The sequence below is a fragment of the Hemiscyllium ocellatum genome, chromosome 9 (genome assembly GCF_020745735.1).
Source record: "Hemiscyllium ocellatum isolate sHemOce1 chromosome 9, sHemOce1.pat.X.cur, whole genome shotgun sequence".
In the NCBI taxonomy this organism is placed as follows: domain Eukaryota; kingdom Metazoa; phylum Chordata; class Chondrichthyes; order Orectolobiformes; family Hemiscylliidae; genus Hemiscyllium; species Hemiscyllium ocellatum.
Genome location: NC_083409.1, coordinates 40,992,404 through 41,015,256, shown reverse-complemented (window position 1 = coordinate 41,015,256; position 22,853 = coordinate 40,992,404). Strand labels below are relative to the sequence as shown.

At 39.4% G+C, this 22,853-nt stretch overlaps 1 protein-coding gene across 1 annotated transcript in view; it reads right to left on the bottom strand.

Moving 5' to 3' along the window:
* cdc73 (cell division cycle 73, Paf1/RNA polymerase II complex component, homolog (S. cerevisiae)) overlaps positions 1–22,853 on the bottom strand; it is a 322,523-nt gene that overhangs the window by 220,549 nt on the left and 79,121 nt on the right. The window contains exon 10 of the mRNA XM_060830176.1: positions 10,037–10,101. Within this exon, the coding sequence (XP_060686159.1) occupies positions 10,037–10,101 (65 nt within the window). The remainder of the gene's footprint in view (positions 1–10,036; positions 10,102–22,853) is intronic.

The window sequence follows — 22,853 nt, the reverse complement described above, 5'->3', positions numbered from 1 at the left end:
TCTCAACTCATTCAGACATTAGCTCCACTTCCCAATCACTGTAACCTCTCCCCCACTTCACAGACCCATGCAGTAACTTCTTCTCCTGCGGCTCTGACATCCAGGCTCTTGTACTGCCAGTACTTTCTCTCTCATGTTTGCTGCTGAGAGACTCAAGTCAGATACAATACAGTATGTGGGATTGGGGAGTAGCTGTTTGCTGCCCTTGTCATTGATGTTTGATGTACTTTTGTAAGCTTTCAAGGACAAGTTTGCATATTATACCATGTAGCTTGAATCCTGTTAATAGTAAAAGGGTGGTATGTGGGATCTGAATAAGGGCTCTTTATACAAACAGAGTATAAAGGAATAAATAGAATGAACGACATATGCAAACTCAGTTTTGGGGATTCAGTTTGGTAGTCATGACTGAAGATAGACAATGATGGGAACTAAATTTAGTGAGTTATAATGTCACCAGAGAGGAGTAGGAATCCAGTGGAGTACACAAATAGTATTAACCATTAAGAATAAAATCATTTCTATTCTTAATAGTTAACACTATTTCTGTACTCAACCAGAATACAGGGAGAATTTACATTATTTTAATATTATGCTTCCATTATTCTTTGGCTCGGGGACAAGTTTATCTGGATTCCAGTGTATGGCAAAAGGCTTATTCAGCGAAATTCTCAAAAAAATGCAGCAGTAATAAGTCTCTACAGAACAGCAGCTTTTCTGGTGATTTATGATTATAAACAATAAACAATCTCAGGTCCATAAAGAAAATAATCAATCAAATGTCCACAGTTCATCAGAAGTAGAAGAGTGCTGATATGTGGATACAAAATACTCAAATCATCAAAAGTCATCGATACAAATCACTTATAATCACCCACGTCTTTATACTGCAAATATAAATATTTATGTTTTCAATCATAACCATTAATCAAATCCCCATTCTTTGTAAAATAGTTTATGTATACAAATAAAAATGTAATATGTTCCAAACGTGTGTAGACGGATTGAAACATTCATCCAGAATACAAGTCCTTTGTGTACATCAGATCACAATATTAACTCTCAAAGAGTGACCACAGCAGGTTTCAATATACACATTTTGCCCTCAATTCCTCCATTTTCTGCAAGGGGAAATAGCAGCTAAACAAAATTTATTTGACTTAAATTATCCAAGACCTTTCATATGCAAATTCCATCTGGCATTCCGCAAATTAAAATTAATTTGTCCATCTATACCTACAACAGTCTATTCATAATACTAAGTCAACTGAGAGTTCTAAAGCTGGATTCAATTTTTGTTATATTCTTGGCAGACAACAATATGATCAATGATGATGATCAATTGTCAATGTAAAGCATCTACATAATCTTCAATAACTAAGAAGCAGCTTGCAGTGAAAAATAAAAGTTAGCAAATGAAGGAGCAAAAGGAAGTACTGTATTAAACAGCATTATAATGGCACTTGTTCAGTTACTGTACAATCCTTAAATATTGAATACAACAAAGTGAATCTGGGCAAGAAGCCCACAATCAAAAGACACAGGCTGCTGAAGTTATTCACACTGAAGAACAATATTCTGAAAAGTCAATATTCAATCAAACTGGGTGAAATCTTAATTTGAATCAATAACAACTTTTTTTTATAACTTAGAACATGCATAGGAATTAGGAAATGGCCACTCTGTTCCTTGAGGCAGTTCTGCCATTCAAGCTGATTGCATTCTCCACACTCCTGCCTACCATGATAAACTTTCACTCCTCACTCATCCAGAATCCATCTATCTCTGCCTTAAAAAGTTATTTCAGTATTCTCACTCCATTGTCCTTTGTAGAAAAGTTCTAAAGACTCTTGGCACTCAAAGGAAAAAAAATCTCTTTCCCTTTGTCTTAAATGGACATTCCCTCAGTTTTAAATAGTGGCCACTATCTAGAGATTTTTATCACAACAGAAAACATTTTCTCCACATCCACACTGTCAAAATCCTTGAGTGGCTTATACGTTTCAATCAAGTTATGTCTTCCCTTATCTACACTCCACGGATACAAGCCGAGCCTATCTAATCTGTCCTTACAAGATAGCAATCACCCCACTCATACATTCCAGGTCAGTCTAGTAAACTTTACTCAAACTATTTCTAATGCACTTTCATCCTTCCACACATAAAGAGACCAATAATATAGTGTTAATAATATAGCACCTTTAATATGATAAAGCATCCAAAAGTTCTTCCTTGTGGCTTTTTCAATCAAAATATATGACCACATCACAAAAGGAGATATTAGCACAGATAACCTAAAAGCTTTCTTAAGGTTTTGTTTTGTTACTTAATCAAAAAGGTCAGGAAAAACCCAGGTCAAGCAGCACCTGGGTTAATATTTCAGGTCAATGACCTTTCATCTGAACTGAAATAAAGTATTAAATATTTTTTAAACCTGTAGTAGGGAGACAGAAGAACAAAGTATATCTGTGATGAGGTGGAGGCCAGGAGAAATTAAATTTAAAAATTAATGATGTAACTAACCAGAGGGTGAGAGGTGGGGAGAAGGAAACAGTAGCTAACAAAGCAAAAGAATCACAAAAACTGAAGTTGCTGCAAAAGCTCAGCAGGTCTGGCAGCATCTGAGAAATTTGAGTTATCCAGACTCGAAACATTAACTCTGATTTCTCTTCACAAATGCTGCCAGACCTGCTGAGCTTTTCCAGAAACTTTTGTTTTTGTTTCTGAATTACAGCATCCACAGTTTTTTTGACTTTGAAGCAAAAGGATAAGGTTGCATTGCTGCATTGCAGGGCAGCTATCTGGGTCATCATACCAACAGACAGAGTGGACTGATTTAGAAAAATAGCATTGAATCAGGTCAAAGGGAAAAGTGCTAAAAATGCAAAATTAATAGCTCTTAACTTAAATGCCTGGAGTAATTGGAATAAAAATTAGTGAAGGGATATGTGCTTATTGCCATTATGGAGACAAGGTTACATGGAGATAGAAGTTGAAAACTAAATACTCAGGGGTATGTCTGATTTTGAAAGAACAGGTAATAAGTGAGAGGTGATGGGGTAGCTTTGTTACTGAGTTGGAATAGGTATGATAGCAAGCAATGACTTCAGATCAGAAGATGTAAAACCCATTAAAATGGAAGAAAGAAACAATGATGGGAGGAAGGCACTGGTGGGAATAGTCTATAGGCCCCTAAAAGTAGATGTACAACAGGAAAGACAATAAATCAGGAGATAATGATGACATGTCAAAAAAGCAGTGTATAAATCATGTGTGACTTTATCTTTCCTGTAGATTGGGGAAAATCAAATAGACAGAGATACCCCCAAGGAAATATTCATAGAGGATATTCCACAATTTCATTACCCTCAGAGAAGAAATTCCTCTTCATCTGTCTGAAATAGGTGAATCCTTACTTTAAGGTTATGCACTCTGGCCCTCGATTCTCCCACAAGTGGAAACAATCTCTCAGCACTTACCTTGTGAAGCCCCCTAAGAATCCTGTATGTTTCAATAAGGTCACCTCTTATTCTTCTAAAACAGACTCAACCTATCCTAATAAGAAAATCCCTCCATATCCAGGATCAACCTAGTGAAACAAACATAGACAATGCTGGAGAAACTCAGCAAGCCTGGTAGCACCTATGGAAAAACAAAAAAAAGTTACATTTCAAGTCCCATGTTACTCTTCTTCAGAACTCACCAGTAATACCAGACTTGAAACGCTAACTCCATTTCTCTCTCCATAGATATTGTCAGATTTGCTGAGTTTCTACAGCATTCTCAGAGTTTATTGCAGATTTCCAGCATCTGCAGTATTTTGCCCTTAATCAACCTAGTGAATCTTCTGTCAACTGCCTCCAATGCCAGCATAGTTTTCCTTTGACAAGCCGACCAAAGTTATTCACCTTTTGTCCAGATGCAATCTAACTACTGCCTTGCACAGTTTCAGCAAAACTTCCATATTTTCAAACCCTATGGAAAATATGGAAGTTTTGCTGAAACTATGCAAGGCAGTAGTTAGATTGCACCTAGACAAAAGGTGAATAACTTTGGTCGGCTTGTCAAAGGAAAACTATGCTGGCATTGGAGGCAGTTGACAGAAGATTCACTAGGTTGATTAAAGGCAAAATACTGCAGATGCTGAAAATCTGCAATAAACTCTGAGAATGCTGTAGAAACTCAGCAAATCTGACAATATCTATGGAGAGAGAAATGGAGTTAATGCTTCAAGTCTGAAATAAAAGTCACCATCCCACTTGCCTTTGCTATTACCTGCTAGATTTGTCTGACAGCTTTTTGGTATTTATGCATGAAAACCTTCCTCCCCAAATCCCTCTGTGCTGCACCTTTCTGCAACCTTCCCCATATAAATATCTAGATCTTCCTGCATAACTTCACAATTACTCGCGATATATTCCACCTGCCAAGTTTTGCCCTGTAGACTCTTTGCAACATCCTTATCATTTGCCTTTCTAAATGTCTTTGTCACTAACAAACTCGCCAATAGTGTATGCCAGGCTATGACCATCTCCAATACAAGACACCCGTACTAGTGCCCCTTGACTTTCAAAGGCTATACCATTACTGAATCCCCCACTATTAACACCCTAGAGGTTCCAATGAGTAAAACCTCAATTGGGCTAGCCATATAAAGTGTGGCAATAATAGCAGATCAACAGTTAAGAATGCAGCAGCAAGTAACTCACCTCCTGACTCCCCAAAGCCTATACACCATCTGAAAAATGTTTTGCTGAAAAAGCGCAGCAGGTCAGGCAGGAGAATCGACGTTTTGGGCATAAGCCCTTCTTCAGGAACGAGGGGTGTGTGCCAAGCAGGCTAAGATAAGAGGTAGGGAGGAGGGACTTGGGGGAGGGGTGTTGGGAATGCAATAGGTGGAAAGAGGTTAAGGTGAGGGTAATAGGCCGAAGAGGGGGTGGGGGCAGAGAGGTCGGGAAGAAGATTGCAGGTCAAAAAGGTGGTGCTGAGTCCAAGGGTTGGGACTGAGACAAGGTGGGGGAGGGAGGGGAAATGAGGAAGCTGGAGAAATCTGCATTCATCCCTTGTGGTTGGAGGGTTCCTAGCCCACCAACCCAACCTCCACTCCCGGCACCTTCCCCTGCAACCGCGAGAAATGCAAAACTTGCGCCGATACCTTCCCCTCACTTCCCTCCAAGGCCCCAAGGGATCCTTTGATACCTGTCACAAATTCACCTGCACCTCCACACACATCATTTACTGCATCCACTGCACCCGATGTGGCCTCCTCTACATTGGGGAGACGGGCCGCCTACTTGCAGAACGTTTCAGAGAACACCTCTGGGAAACCTGCACCAACCAACCCAACTGCCCGGTGGCTGAACATTAACTCCCCATCCCACTCTGTCAAGGTCATGCAGGTCTTTGGCCTCCTCCATCGCCAGACCATGGCAACACGACGCCTGGAGGAAGAGCTCCTCATCTTCTGCCTAGGAACCCTGCAACCACAGGGGATAACGCAAATTTCTCCAGCTTCCTCATTTCCCCTCTCCTCATCTTATCTCAGTCCCAACCCTCGGACTCAACACCGCCTTCTTGACCTGCAATCTTCTCCCTGACCTCTCCACCCCACCCCCTCTCCGGCCTATCACCCTCACCTTAACCTCCTTCCACCTATCGCATTCCCAATGCCCCATCCCCCAAGTCCCTCCTCCCTACCTTTTATCTTAGCCTGCTTGGCACACCCTCCTCACTCCTGAAGAAGGACTTATGCCTGAAACGTCGATTCTCCTGCTCCTTGGATGCTGCCTGACCTGCTGCGCTTTTCCAGCAACACATTTTTCAGCTCTGATCTCCAACATCTACAGTCCTCACTTTCTCCTATACACCATCTAGAAGGCATAAATTAAGACTGTGATGGAATACTCCCCTCTTGCCACTAGTGCAGCTCCAACAACACAAGAAGCTTGACACCATCTAGGACAAAACAGCCTCATTGATTGCCAGCACATCCACAAGCATGCACTCCCTTCACTCAGTAGCAGTAATGTGCACCTACAAGACACACTGCATAAATTCATCCAAGATGACAGCACATTCCAAACCCACAACTATTCCCATCCAGACGGTCAAGGGCAACAGATATATTGGTACACTGCCACTTGCAAGCTCCCCTCCAAGCCACTCACTTGAAAACATATCACCTTTCCTTCACTGTCACAGGATCACAATCTGAATTCCCTCCTGCATGGTGGGGTCTACCAACAGCACAGAAACTGTGACTGTTCAAGAAGGCAGCTCGCCCCACCTTCTCAAAGGTAACTAGGGATGGATAATAAATGCTGGCCAACCAACAGTGCCCATAATCCATGTATGAATAAAAAATAATATATGAAAAATCAAACACCACAATACTTTTGCTTTATGATATATTCCCTCACCTAATTACACTAAAGAAAACAATTTTTCAGAAAAAGTACAAGTTTTAGTCCATAAAGACTATATGAATATTAAACCATATTTGTCTTTTCAGAAGATGCAATCTTACAGTTTAACTTATAGTATTCTTCTTCACCTGCTAAAAACAACCAACAGGTTCAATTTTTTCTACTGCGCTTGGAATTTGGATACTGGTAAGCCTGTAGTTTCATTGCCCCGAGAATATTAAGGATAAAACATGCAAATGGGACCACACAGAAAAGACCAGGCCTAACTTGCCTTTTTCATAAGTGGGATAAATCAGGAATCCCGTGCAACTTTGCTGGAGATTTCATTTGTTGCGAATAATCAATCGAAATTTTCTAATTTCAGTGATCTTTCTTTGTAGTTTATTATTTAACTCCATAGTTCATTGGGTATAAAACTCAGCAGTTTATTTACTTATTATTAATGTTTAATGTTTATAATCTGCGTCAACTAATATTTAAAGATGTCATCATATTAAACCATTTACAGAGATAACTTTTGAATTGAATTTCTTTGGATCAACGTTTATAATTCTTTTCATAATTTTTAAACTTTCAATGAGATCATCCAAAAATTTCCCATTTTCAAATCAATCATTAATTTCATCATTGCTCATATTTCTGGTATTTGGTTTTCTTAACTTTTAACTTTAGCATCCACTTGAGGGTAATTGGCTAATCCAAACTAATAATCAAGATCTTGTGGAGGGGACAATTTTAAAGCTTGCAGGTGCCAACTTAGTGAGTCTCTCTCTTCAAAATTATTCTTCCTTGTTAAAAGTCATAATGGCCCAAGTTGAATGTCCACAATAGCTATCCTTCCATTTAACTTTAGTTGAACTACTACTCATGAGCCCTTACTGCAGTTATTGATATACAAGGTGAACTTTGTCAATATACTTTTTAAACTCTAAATGTACAAAATCAAGCGTGACCTCAAAATCAAGTTTCCTAAACAAATCTCTGACTTTATGCTCATTCCCTTTAAAAGTGCTTACCCAAAATTGTTCTGAAGACCTGCCACAATATTAATACTAAAGTTACTTCCCGATAATCTGATGTCACTTGGTTCATTTCAATAAACAATAAAATTCATTAGTCTGCAACTGGAGGATGTCAACCCTCAAAATGATCAGCTTTGCATTTCAAAAAGAAAATTATACAAACCATTGTACTAGCTCAGTGAAAATGACTTAGGTCCCTTTCCCCTGTGATCAAATGACTGCAGTCTGAACAAAGAAACTCAGGGTTCTCAAAGTTTATACCATAGGAAGCTTCTTTAGTTTCATTCTTACTTCCAAGAATTTAATTTTGGTGAGAGCGACAGAAGATTCCTTGTTCATAGACAGTAGCCAAGAAATTTGCCAAATATTTGCACAGTTTTAAAACAAAGAAGAAACAATGTAATTGTAGATCAGTTCCATGAATTGAAAAGTCTGGTTACCTTCTACATAATGTCTTTTAGGACAACTGACATGTTAAAAAAAGAGGAGGGTCACTGGACTTGAAACCTCTGTTTACTCTTCACAGATGCTGAGTTTCTCCAGCAATTTCTGTTTGTGACATATGAAACACATTTGATTTCAAGTTCAAGTTGTCACTTCTAGTCCACACAAGTCAATTGACAAATCTCATGCGAAATAACATTAGACAGAAAAACAATGCTGTTTTGGAGATCACACAATAGCCCCAATGTGATCACAATTCAACAGTCTGTCCTTTTGTCTAAAGTAGAGAGAACAAAAACACTTCAGTAAAAACTGCATAAATTATAAGTCAGAAGCAGCAAACATCAGCAAGTATGCAGTTTTCTTTTGTTGGAAAAATTTATATTAAGTGCATTCAAAGAATAATGAAAAACTTCAATATTCGTTGTATTTTAGGGGAAAAAAAATTAAACTATGTACTTGGTTCAGAGTACAGAGAGATGCAGCAAAGTGCCTTTAAAATACAATATCAAATGAAAAGGAATTCACTATTATGTATTTCTAATGTCTATGTATTTAGTCATTATTGACCATATTCAGTTTGAGTAGTGTGATCAGCACAAAAGAAGAAATAAGAAGTGACTTACACTATTAACACCTCTGGGACGCCCGGACCAACCAACCCAACCACCCCGTGGCTCAACACTTTAACCCTCCCTTCCACTCCACCGAGGACATGCAGGTCCTTGGACTCCTCCACCGGCAGAACATAACAACACGACGGCTGGAGGAGGAGCACCTCATCTTCCACCTGGGAACCCTCCAACCACAAGGAATGAACTCAGATTTCTCCAGTTTCCTCATTTCCCCTCCCCCCACCTTGTCTCAGTCAGTTCCCTCAACTCAGCACCGACCTCCTAACCTGCAATCCTCTTCCTGACCTCTCTGCCCCCACCCCACTCCGGCCTATCACCCTCACCTTCACCTCCTTCCGCCTATCACATCTCCATCGCCCCTCCCCCACGTCCCTCCTCCCTACCTTTTATCTTAGCCTGCTTGGCACACTCTCCTCATTCCTGATGAAGGGCTTATGCCCGAAACGTCAAATTTCCTATTCCTTGGATGCTGCCTAACCTGCTGTGCTTTAACCAGCAACACATTTTCAGCTACACTATTAATTACACAACTCTATATTTCCTTGGCAATTTTACCATCACTAGCAACAGTTAGAAAGTAATTATCATGGCCCCAGCCCCATTAAAATTAATGGTCTATTGCACATTTTATGTATTTAGGATGGTTTTCATGCGGCTGTCACTTAAGGATAAAAATTATGGCGCATCACTGAATCCACATGTTTGAAGATTAAATCAAGTGATAGCATAATATTGTACTGCTTCTTTGGCCAATTTATCTTTTTATTTCACAGTAACGCCTGCTTCAGGCAAGGCACCTCCTGCTTCCCATAAGTAACGTGCAGTCTTGGAGGGTAACGCTATCCTGTGGCAACTAACTTATCTCTTATTACTCTGAAGAAGCTAACAGTAAAAGAGGCAATTACCTAATTAAATACACATTTTTTTTCATGGATTGTCAGGAATTACAGCAGCATTTGTCACAAAGAATTATCATTTAAAATTATTTTAGATTAAAGATGGATCAGACTTTCAGGAAAAGACTCAAATCAATCAAGGATTTCACTTCAACTGCTTAGATTAATGCTTAAAAATGTAGTCACTCAAATTAACCACTTATGATTACATCACTGAATCAGTAGTAGTAGTTTGGACTAAAGATTTAAAGACATGAGTTCAAATTCCATTATATCAGGAGAATTTGAATTCAGTTTACAAACTAAAATTTTATCATGATCAAATTAAATGACCAGATTCAGATTGTCAAAAAAAATCATATTTGGTTCAAAAATCCTTACCTAAACTAGCTTATGTGACTTCAGTCCCCACAACAATGTGGTTACTACTTTATTGTCCTCTAAAATTGTCTAGCAAATTAACATCCATTGAACTAGTTCTCAAGGCAGCAATTTGCTATTTCTCTTCTTCTCGATTGTTCGAATGGAGCAAACTCAACCTTTTGCATTTTTTTAAATTTAAATGTTAATTACCTGGTGACTTTCAATCCATAAGACTGGAAAACACCACTTACCGTCACAGATTTGAGTGTCATACCATGGTAGGTGCCCATTGTATCAATCTTGAAACCTTCAGTTTCTGGGGAAAAAGAACAATCCATTTTATGGATAAAGTGAGAAAAACATTTAACAGCTCATCACCACATTCAGCTTCAACAGATACATCAATGCAAATCAAGATACTATGTAAATAGATACAACACTGCTCACATCAGAAAGGAATGCAAGAAAGGAAGGGGCATGGCAAAAAGAACAGTGGCAGTACAAACAGCAAAAAGTGTACAGTACATTGTTGCACATTTATCCCAATTGAACCTCACGTCAGAAATTAGATTTCACCAGAGGTCATCCTTAATCACATGCAAACATATATTTAAAGGCAACGCATTTTACTAAGAAAGTTGAACAGCAACCAAAATTATAATTTCTAACTGAAATGCCCTGACTTAACCTAATGCTAAGGTCAATTTCATCACTGTACCAATCATCTTCCTCATTGGAGATCAAAAAGCTCATGTAAGGCAGAAATGAGAATGGAACATTCGTATTTGCCAAAGTTGATTTTACCATGAGATTTCACCATTATAGCTACAAGTTTCCCAGTTTCGTGGACCATCCAAGTTTATATCTGATGTAATTATGTTTTATTATGGTAGAACAATAAACAAAAAAGAGGCCAAAAAGCATTAACACAAGCTGAATTACATAAATGCTCCTAAACATTGTCTAAAAATTCTATTTTTTAATTCACTAATAACAAATAAAAGGTAGATAAGTTGCACAAAGCAAGGAAAATATTCCAAAAACTTACAAATGAAACTCTTCAGACAAATAAAAAGAGTCAATAAAGACAATTTCGTCTTAGTTCTAACAAGGTCAGCAGCACCAAGAAAATATGTTATTCTATGAAACTAACAAAACTGTTGATTGATTCAAACCATTTGGAAATCCTGTGATAAAAACCTGCCTCATTAACCAAATTATACAGACAATACTGCAACCATCTCCTTACAATGTTTGGCACTTTACGGCAGAACCTGTTTTGTGTGAATTAAACATGCATATCTGAATTTGGATGATGCATCCAATTTTTCTTTCTAAGAACATTTGTGGTAATTCAGCAGCAAATACCTAAGTGGGAGAGTTTAAGCTGCCTGCTCCTGCCTTGCACTGAAAACCTAGAACTGGATAGAGTTTAATCTACCGCTATTCCAATCTATAACTTGCAAATGCTTAGTACCATCATATGCATAAAATGTAATCTCACGACTATGCTATTGTTTCCATTATGGTACAAGTAGGCCACAAGATCAAGAACCTGTGGCAATTTAACAAGGGAGGTGCAGATTCAATCTTTCACAATGGTGAATTAACAACTTGACTTCATATAGCATCTTTAAAAAGGTAATAAAATGTTCCAATGTCAAGCATGCTGCTTAGTGAAGGTGGGGAAGATTGCAGAAAATGCTATTCTTTATTATCACTTTCTCACAAGAATTACAGAGGAACCTCGATTATCCAAATATCAATTATCCGAAAATTGGATTATCCAAAGAAGATCTCAAGAAACGTTACATCAAATACGTGTTTCCAACAGTGATCGCGTCTTTTGTTGACAGTGATTAAACAGGCACTGTCTCCAAATGACTGACAGCCCGCCCCCTCTCTCTCTCTCCCCACACTTTCCCTGGGATTCTACAGAAGGGTATACCCTAAACGACCCCCTTCCCCAGATAATCTGACCAACATTGTCCTGTACAGGGCAAATGTGGAACCTGTCAAAAGGTTGTGCGTGTTTGCTATTTGGAGACTCACCCCACAAAGGCAGCAGCAGCAGTCTTGTTATTGGTGTACAGCCTGGGGTGGTGGGATTGGAGGCGCATGGGGGCAGAGGAGGAGAAGCACTGTTGGAGGGGGTTGGGGGCAGGGCCGGTGTTGGGGGTGGAGGGGGAGGGGTATGGGGGGGGGGGGGGGGGGGGGGGAAGGTGTTGGAAGGGGTTGGTGGGTCAGAGGGCACTGTTGGACAGGGTTGGGGGTGGCCGGAGGACGGTGTGGGACAGGGGCAGGGTCTCACACATTGTGTGCTTCTGCAGTATCCTCAACAGGGAGCAGACTTAAAAAATGCCGAGCCCCAGAGGAAAGGTATTTAATTGATTAACCGAATAATCGATTATCCGAACGAAATAGTGCCCGCCCATCTTGTTCGGATAATCGAGATTCCCCTGTAGTTGGAATTTTCTGGGTCTACCAGCACTCCAGCAAAATGTTTATCCCCGTGGTATTTTTATACATCAAGTGCAGCTCGTAATCAGAGATGTATCAATAATAGAGAATTAACACATTAACAAATTAGCAATGGGAAAGTGGCAAAGCTCCTAACAGAAGAATTACTCAATGATACCTATTAACTTTGGTTTAATATAATGCAGGTAATCATAAGTAACATTTAACAAATGGTTACTACTACAAAGAAAACAAAATGGAGACGACCATTTGGCCCCTGGACCTTGTTCTAGCTGTCAACACAATCACGGTTTACCTTTTGCTTCAGCTCATCCGTTGCTTCTCATCCCCTCCCCTTGTCACTTAACGCATGACAGAACAAAGTCTTTGGTGATCTTAGAAACACTCAATGATTGGAATTCTATACCCCAATTCTCTCCTCAAAGATTTACACCCTTTCAGTGAAGAAATTTCTCCCTTTCCCAGTCCTTAATTTAAAAATTAAGTAGAGTCCAAGGATGTACAGACTATATGGATTAGCCATGGTAAATGTGGGATTACGGGGATGGGGACAGGGTGGGGGAGGTTCAATTAACATAATCTAATGAATCAGATATAGAGGTTCAAACATAGTTAAGCAAACTCATTCTGCTCATTCTCAAAAGAACAATTGCAATTAGCTTATGGAATTGTTGGCTTGTAAATTAGCTCATGTGAGAGAATTGCAGAAATGTATTTTCCTCTTATCTTCATGTTAGATGGAAGATTTACTGGAAAACTATTGGATTCAATTCCATCCCTTATAAATTAAACTGGCTTTTAACCATGTCTCCCGTCTCAATGAAATATATCTCACTTCTTACAAAATTAGACAAGGCAACATTTACTAAATAAAAATAGCAAACAGGCCCATGAAGATGCCTAACATTATCTCCATATTATAGGATCAATAATCTCGATATTAGATTATAAAGTACATTCTTGGATCACTTAAAATAACAAGTTACATTAGGCTTGAGACTACTTATTGGTGAAATTTATAACACAAGCTTAGAGTAGTATGGACATTATCTGGGGTCAAGTTGCCTATCATCACAGCAGAATTAGCATAGGACCTGTGAAAACCTGGAGAGCTGAGGGAAAATGAAGGAACTAAAACAGAAAATACACGGCTTTTTATTATTTTACAAGACACTCAATAATAATATGCAGAGTATATTCTATTTGTTAATTTTACTTTTTAAAAATTAAAAAGTAGAATTGGCTTCTTCTAAAAGATTGAGTCACCATGTTTGATCCTGAGAATGGATATTCAATTTATTCAGAACCCTTTTCTTCATCAATATTAGTCTAAAATTGGCTGGTTTTGGAAAACCAAGTTACATAAACGAGACAAAAACGCGATAACATAGAAGACTTGGTGAAATCCTAATGGTTACAGTGGATTTTACAAGTGTTTTTTTGTTTGACAAAAGGAATGTGTGCATGTGTTTAGACTGAAGCATTGCAACTCAACAATAATGGACTAGTTGAAAGTGAGGACTGCAGATGCTGGAGATTAGAGTGTGGTGCTGGAAAAGCACAGCAGGTCAGGCAGCATCTGAGGAGCAGGAGAATCGACGTTTTGGGCAAAAGCTCTTCATCAGGAATGGACTAGTAATGGACTAGTGTCACGACTTTAGATGCATAGCTTCTTTGTATGAAAAGTCTGGACAAACAGCATGCGGCACAGTAAAAATGCAGCTAGCTCAGGGAAGAAGCTGATTAACCAATGATTAGAAATTGAGACTGAGCAAATTGATCACCTGTTCTGGTATGATCTTTGGACAAGTTCACATAAAAGGGTTCACTTGTGATTTTCAGCATTGTGCCAGTAAGACTTTTGCAGTATTTTGTTGCAGTGTACTTTGTCTTCATAAACAACATTAAGAATATTCCATTGTTAGAAATATCTGGGTTTACTGACATCCAGAGTAAACACAACGGATGAGGGAAGGTAAGTGGGAATAAACTATTGAATGGAAAGGCTATTGTCTAATTGCAATAATAAAAAATCCTCAAGATTCTAAGTCCTTTCAGATAGTTACTACTCAATTTTTTTGGCATTGTACCGAACATATAACGACATTAAATATCTTAAAAGGCCCAAAAAATGTTATTCTCATAACTGAACATACGACACAAAAGAGATTGGTTCTAAACTAGGAAAGGGATAGCACTACTCATTCACAACACTGACATAGCTCAAAGCCTTGTCACGTCCAGAATGAAGAGTCCTCTCAAACATAATTTAAACCAAAAAGGCGAAAGTAAAAAATAAGATTTAGAACATTTGTAATTAGCAATTTAAAAATTGGGGAAACTGGAATCAGGATAGGAAAGAGAGTGAAGTTTAAAAAAAAACTCAAAGGATTTAACTTCTGATCAAATGAGAATACATCCTCAGGAAATAAAATTTTCTTGGGCAACAATAATAAATGATTATAGCATTAAATTTTACCTAAATGCACCAGCCGTAACATTTTCTTATTTATTTTGAGTATTTAGTGGTCAATTAGTTGTACTACAACTTCATATCCAGCCTAGTGATTTGATTCTATTGTAGTCCAGCCTGCCAAGGAGTAGGATAAATCAAGTCAAAGAACTTCCAGATGTTAAAGTGCGTTTGCGCATGCTTCAGAAACAGCTTCCCAATTTACGCTATGATCCCAGTGACTGCTGACAACCTTACCTTCATTCTAACACAAAACCAGGTCGATAACTACACTAAATTATTCTATTTGTTCATATCAGCTTCCATGATCTGATTAAACAATCACTTTGCAAATATACCTGCACAGTATTTTGGATACTGAAAGGCATTTTAAACTACTATTCTGGGGTCGGGGAGTCCAGAACTAGAGGGCATAGGTTTAGGGTGAGAGGGGAAAGATATAAAGGAGACCAAAAGGGCAACTTTTTCACACAGAGCGGTGAGTGTATGGAATGAGCTGCCAGAGGAAGTGGTGGAGGCTGGTACAATTGCAACATTTAAGAGGCATTTGGATGGATATATGAATAGGAAGGGTTTGGAGGGATATGGGCCGGGTGCTGGCAGGTGGGACTAGATTGGGTTGGGATATTTGGTCAGCAAGGACGAGTTGAACCGAAGGGTCTGTTTCCATGCTGTACCTCTATGACTACTAGGGATGACCTTGGTAATATTATTCATTATCAATGACCTTGCATTTAATATTCACTTTCAACAATTTTGGCACTTTCCAAAAGAAAGTGACAGTCGAAGTAGTCAATTTAGAAGACACTTGATCAAGGTTGCCGTAACCAACTTTTGTAGCAAGGTCTCTCTCTCTCTCTCTCTCACACACACACACACACACACACACACACACACACACAGCAATGCAATTTTTTTTCTAAATATAGTGCCAGTTGCAAAATAAATATTAGCTAAAACCTGGAAGTTTCCACTTCTCCAACTCTTCTCATCTCAAACCCCTGCCACCACCCTATTCATCTTCACATAATATCATGGGAATCTACTAATGTCCTGTTGAAGAGCATTTCAGCCAAAAGTGAAACTTCAGTTCAATATGCTGTCAAAATAGTACTGACTGCATTGAAGTACCCATCTAGCATTTGTGCTCATGAGTGGTTGTCAGGTCCATGACTGCTTAGCTCAACAGTGAATGAACTATCGCAGAGCCAGGGTCAACACCAAATGTAATGCACTAATAATTAAATTGAATAATGTCTGAAGTAAATAAAAAAGACAACATTTAATTACAAGTGTGCAATATTATTATAATTTTAGTGTAATCAAGATTCAGTCATTACAAAGTATATCTAAAAGAGAAAACAGCACATTTAATTTTGCTTGCTTTTCATCACATTTATCTATCATTACATCAATAGTATTTGCATTTGCATATAGCCTTTAATATAGCAAAACACACTAAGTAGATTCACAGAATTAATTTAAATTTGACAGACAAATAGACAGAAGGTAACAAACGTCTTCGTCAAAGATACAGCATTAAAATTGGAAAGATGGAAAAATTTCGCGAGGAAATTTAAAAATTAGAACTGCACTGTGCGAACAGAGGGCACAGTAGTAAACCGTAGATTAAGGAGAAACAGACATGCAAGAAGTCAGAACTGGAGGATTGCAGAGATTTTAAGTTTAGAGATGACAAGGCCTTAGAGGAACATGACAACAAAAAAAAAATGGAATTCTAAAAGCAAGATATGACTGTAGCAAACGCCAATGCTGTTCAGCCAGAGATTAAGGATGTGCATGTTAGGATATGCGTAGCTGAGTTTTGCATTGAGCTCAAGCTTTCAAAACGTGCAAGATGCTAGGCAGACTAGGAGAGCGCAACAATATAATCCAATCTAAAAGTAACAAAAGCATGAGGATTTATTTCCGTAGGACTTGAGATAAGGCATAGGCAAAGAGTGTCAGCATTACAGAGGAATCAGAAACAAGGAACAGGAATAAGCCACTGGCTCTTCAAGATTAGAGTGGTGCTGGAAAAGCACAGTAGGTCAGGCAGCATCTGAGGAGCAGGAAAATCGATGCTTCAGGCAAAAACCTTTCATCAGGAAGGCTTTTGCCCAAAACGTCGATTTTCCTGCTACTTGGATACTGCCCGACCTGCTGTGCTTTTCCAGCACCACACTAATCTTGACTCTAATCTCCAGCATCTGCAGTACCCACTTCTGCCTCATTTGCTCTTCAAGCCTGCTCTGCCATTTAATTTGGTCATGATTGATCCTCTATCTCAAAGTCATATTCTCACTTTCTCTCCATATCTCTTGATGCCTTTTTTTTTTAAGTCTCTCTACATTTAGATAGTAATCTGCCTTTTGATTCAACTTCCCAAAGTGCATAACATCACAATTTCCATTAAACTTTACCTACCAAGGTTTACCCACTCACTGAACCTACCAATATTTTTTGAGGATCCTATATGCCCTCATTTCAACACACCTTCACACCTATTGCTGTGTTGTCAGCAAATTTGAATATATCACACACTACCCTCTCCTCCAAGGAAGTAACTGAGGTAATTGGCACTCCTAATCATCTTTGAAACCGAGAAACCCATTAATCCTGACTGTCTTCTTTGCATTAACCAATCCTCATTTCGTGCAAATACATTACCCCAATCCTATAAACTCCTACGTCATGCAATAGCCATTTACAGTATGTGGCACCCCATCAAATGCCTTCTGGAAATTACCCTTTATCATCTCTGCTTGTTATATCCTTAAGAACTTACATAAATTTGACAAAAATAATTTCTCTTCACAAAACTATGGTGACTCTGTTTGTGTTAAGCTAAAGGTCTTGTTCTTTCTTTCTTAATGGACTCCAGAATTTTTAGAAGGACAAACGTAAGACTAACTGGCCTGTAATTTTCTGCTTTCTTTCCGTCCCTTTTCCCTCCAAGAGTCACATACTTATTTCAGCTGCTCTCTTCCTTTTTATTTATTAATAGAAGCTTTGCTGTTTGTTTTTATTTTTTTTCTCAATTAACTTTCATAATCAATTTTTCCCCATTCTCATTAGCATTTTAATTATCGAAATGCTGATTTCTAAAAACTCTACAATCCTTTGGCCTATCACGTCCTTTTTGCCAATTTACATATCTTAAGATTTTCATTGGATGCACTCCTTGACCATCTTTGTTAACCATGGATGGTTCATCCTTATCATCATGTCCTTTTTATCAGAATAAATTTTTGCTAGGTCTTTGTAAAATATCTGCTTAAAAGTTTGCCACTGCTCATCTACTAACCATCCCTTACAATCTATTTAACCAGTCTTTTGGGGCAGTTTTCCTTCATAATTCTGCAATTGCCAGAATTAAAGTTGAGGACACTCGTTCGAGAACCAAGTTGCTTACACTCAAAACAAATCTGAGATCTAATGTTGTAATCTCTACCTCCTAGAACATCCTTAACTCTATCATAGTACTCAATCTAAAATAGTCTGTTCCCAGATAAATTCTGCATCATAGTATGATAAGAAACAATCCCTTATGTATGTCCATCTGATTTGTTTCATCAGTATGCAGATTAAAATCACTCATGACAATCATTGTTCCCTGCTTACATGCCTCCATTGTTTCCCAATTTATACTTTGCCCTACAGTGAGCTTATACGGGCATATTAATGTTTCCACCTGTGACTTCTTTCCCCTGCTATTCCTATTTCCACCCAAATAGATTCCACATCACAATCTATTGTAGCTATATCACTACTTGTGACACAGATACCTTCTTTTATTAATCATACAACCCCAACTCCTTTCCTTTTTTAGCCAGTCATCCAGAACATCAGTTAGTTGGTCACCCTGAAACCACATCTTTGTTATCAGTATAAAGTCATATTCAGGTTAGATCTTGTTACAGACGCTGTATGCATTCTGATAAAGAACCATAAGCTTTGATTTTTTTTTTCCTGATGAAGGGCTTTTGCCCAAAACATAGAGATTTTCCTGCTTCTTGCCTGACCTGCTGTGTTTTTCCAACACCACTTTAATCTTGATTTTGTTTTTTTTTAAAGCACTGTTACTTACATTAATTTGAACTGCACTTCTCTGCTTATATTTTCTGTCCTTTCCTGTCACACTATCATTCATCCCATCACTATCTTGCTCCTCTGTTCTTGTGTGTTTTTTGATTACCATAAGTTTCTTTCAATTGAATGCTGCTACCCCCCATAACAACTTAATTTAAAGCCCTATCGACAATCCTAGTTATATGATTCCCGGGACAGTGATGCCAGCATGTTTGAAATGAAGCCATTCCAATAGAACACTTCTCTCTTTTCTCTAACACTGGTGCCAGTGTTCCACAAATCGGAACCTATTTCTTCCAGACCACGACATAACCTTTGTGATTCTTTGTCTTTGCTTGATAGAATTGTAATATTCCCCTAAAATCAGGTTGTTGAATTGTTCACTGAACTAGTAAGTTTGTTCGCAGACGTTTCATCACCATTCCTGGTAACATTATCAGTGCCCCTTCGGTGAAGCATTGGCGCTCTTTCCAGCTTGCTATGTGTGTGTCTGGGTCTGCTGGGGTTGGAGGAAGCATTTCCAAACATGGTTCTGTTCTTAGTGGTTGGTATATGGGGTCTAACTTTATATGTTTGTTAATGCAGTTCTAAGTTGAATGAAAGGTTTCCAGGAATTCCCATGCATGTCTCTGTTTGGCTTGCCCTAGGATGGTTATGTTGCCCCAGTGGAATCAGTGTCCTTCATTATCTGTGTTACGATACAAGCAATAGCTGGTCAAGACTCTTCGTGGTAATTTGGTGCTCGTGTACCTTTCTGTTTGCCCTATGTTGTGCTTTTGGCAGTCTTTACACGGCATTTTGTATGCAACGTGTCTCTGCTGTGGGTATGGGATCCTTTATACTTGTTAGTAGTTATTGTCGTGTGGTGGTTGGTTTGTGGGCTACCATGATATCCAGGTGTCGGACTGGCCTAGAGGTCATTTCTGATAATTTCTTAATATATGACAGCATAGCAACTATGCCGATTTGTGTTGCGTCTTTCAGTCGTGTCGGTACCGACAGACGACCCTTTTTTGGGTACGTTATTTGCGAAGACGTGTAGGTGGTGTTCTTTCGCTTTGAGCAGCTCTGGGGTGCTGCAGTGTTTTGTGGCTCACTTGAACAATGTTCTGATGTAGTTCCATTTGTGGGTGTTGGGATTGTTGTTGTTATTGTAGTTGAGTACTTGGTCTGTGCAGGAACCTCCCTGTATATGCTGGTCTGGAACTCCCCACTGCCCCTTGTGTTAAATCATTCCTGCCAGGAAGGTGAGTCAGTTGTTGCTCTCTTTGTCTTTGGTGAATTTTATGCTGGTGAGGATTTTTTTTTAAATGAGTTGATCGGTTTCCTCGAGCTGCGGGCATTTTCTAATGATAAACGTGCCATTTACATAGCGGAACCACAGCTCAGGCTGGATAGTTGGCACTGCTATCCATTCTAGGCTTTACATGACAGCTTCTGCTATTAATCTTGATGTCGGTGATCCCATGGGTGTTCCGTTGGTTTGTTAGTATACCTGGACATTGAAGATGAAGTGGGTCGTGAGGCACTGATCTAGTAGTTTGAGGATGCTGTCTTTGCCTGCATTACTGGTACTTTGAGCAGTGAGGATAGTGTTTCCTTGGCTAAGGTGGTGTCTGTGGAGGTGAACAGTGCTGTCATATCGAAGGAGACCATGATCTTGTCCTCGTCTATTTTGGTGTCCTTGATGATGTTGAAGAATTCTTGGGCAGAATAAATTAGGAATTCAGGGCTACGGGGAGAACGCTGTTAAGTGGAGCTGAAATGCCCGTCAGCCATGATTGAATGGCGGAGTGGACTCGATGGGCCAAATGGCCTTTCTTCCACTCCTATGTCTTATGGTCTTAAGTGGGATGAGTTGTCCACCAGGGGTTTTCGTCTTTGATGCAGTTCGTTAGCTAGTCTGTATGTCGATGTTCCTGGAAGTGAAACTATGGGAGTGAGGGTGCCTCTAGTTTGTGTACCTGGGGGACTCCATAGAAGCGGGGTGTATTGGATCCCTCTGGCTTCTTTTTTTTTTGGAAATCTGTCTTGTTAATTTCTCCGGTCTTGCATAGATTTATCAGGCTAAACGTGTAGCGATTTTTCAGTTGTTATGTTGGGTCATAGAGTCATAGGGACGTACAGCACGGAATCAGGCCTTTCGGTCCAACTCATCCATGCCAACTAGATATCCCAACCCAATCTAGTCCCACCTGCCAGCACCCGGCCCATATCCCTCCAAACCCTTCTTATTCATATACCATCCAGATGCCTTTGAAATTTTGCAATTGTACTCACCTCTACCGTTCCTCTGGCAGCTCATTCCATACACATACTACCCTCTGCGTGAAAAAGGTGCTACTTAGGTCTCTTTTATATCTTTTCCCTCTTACCCAAAACCTATGCCCTCGAGTTCTGTACTCCCCAACACCAGGGAAAAGACCATGTCTATTTATCCTATCCATTCCTCTCAATTTTGTAAACCTCTATAAAGGTCACCCCCTCAGCCTCCAATGCCCCAAGGAAAACAGCCCCAGCCTGTTCAGCCTCTCCCTATAGCTCAAATCCTCCAACCCTGGCAACATCATTCTAAGTCTTTTCTGAACCCTTTCAAGTTTCACAACATCTTTCCGATAGGAAGGAGACCAGAATTGCACACAATATTGCAAAAGTGATTAACCAATGTAGTGTACAGCCGCAGCATGACCTCCCAACTCCTGTACTCAATACTCTGACCAATAATGGAAAGCATACCAAATGCCTTCTTCACCATCTTATCTACCTACGACTCCACTTTCAAGGAGCTATGAACCTGCACTTCAAGGTCTCTTTGTTCAGCAACACTCCACAGAACCTTACCATTTGGTGTATAAGTCCTGCTAAGATTTGCTTTCCCAATACACAGCACCTTCACTTATCTGAATTCAACCCCATCTGCCACTTCTCAGCCCATTGGCCCATCTGATCAAGATCTCGTAAACTGAGGTAACACTCTTCGCTGTCCACTACACCTCCAATTTTGGTGTCATCTGCAAACTTACTAACTATACCTCTTAAACTCACATCCAAATCATTTATATAAATGATGAAAAGTAGAGGACCCAGCACCGATCCTTGTGGCACTCCACTGGTCACAGGCCTCCAGCATGAAAAACAACCCTCCACCACCACCCTTCGTCTTCTACCTTTGAGCCGGTTCTCTATCCAAATGGCTAGTTCTTCCTGTATTCTGTGAGATCTAACCTTGCTAACCAGTCTCCCATGGGGAACCTTGTTGAACTTTTTACTGAAGTCCATAAAGTCCATATAGATCAGGTCCATTGCTCTGTTCTCATCAATCCTCTTTGTTACTTCTTCAAAAAACTCAATCAAGTTAATGAGACATGATTTGCCACACACAAAGCCATGCTGACTATCCCTAATCAGTCCTCGTCTTTCCAAATACATGTACATCCTATCCCTCAGGATTCCTTCCAAGAACTCCATGCGCCCACCAATGACATCAGGCTCACTGGTCTATAGTTCCCTGGCTTGTCCTTACCACCTTCCTTCAACAGTGGCACCGCATTAGCCAACCTCCAGTCTTCAAGTACCTCACAAATATATCAGTAAGAGGCCCAGCAATCACTTCCCTAGCTTCCCACAGAGTTCTAGGGTACACCTCATCAGGTCCTGCGGATTTATCCACTTTTATGCATTTCAAGAATCCAGCACTTCCGCCTCTGTAATATAGACATTTTTCGAGATGTCACCATCTATTTCCCCACATTCTACATCATCCATGCCCTTTTCCACAGTATATACCTTTGCAAAATATTCGTTTAGTATCTCTCCCAATTTCTGCAGCTCCACACAAAGGCCATCTTGCTGATCTTTGAAGGGCCCTATTCTCTCCCTAGTTACCCTTTTGTCCTTAATATATTTGTAAAATCTCTTTGAATTCTCCTTAATTCTATTTGCCAAAGCTAACTCATGTCCCCTTTTTGCCCTCCTGATTTCCCTCTTATGTATACTCCTACTACTTTTATACTCCTCTAAGG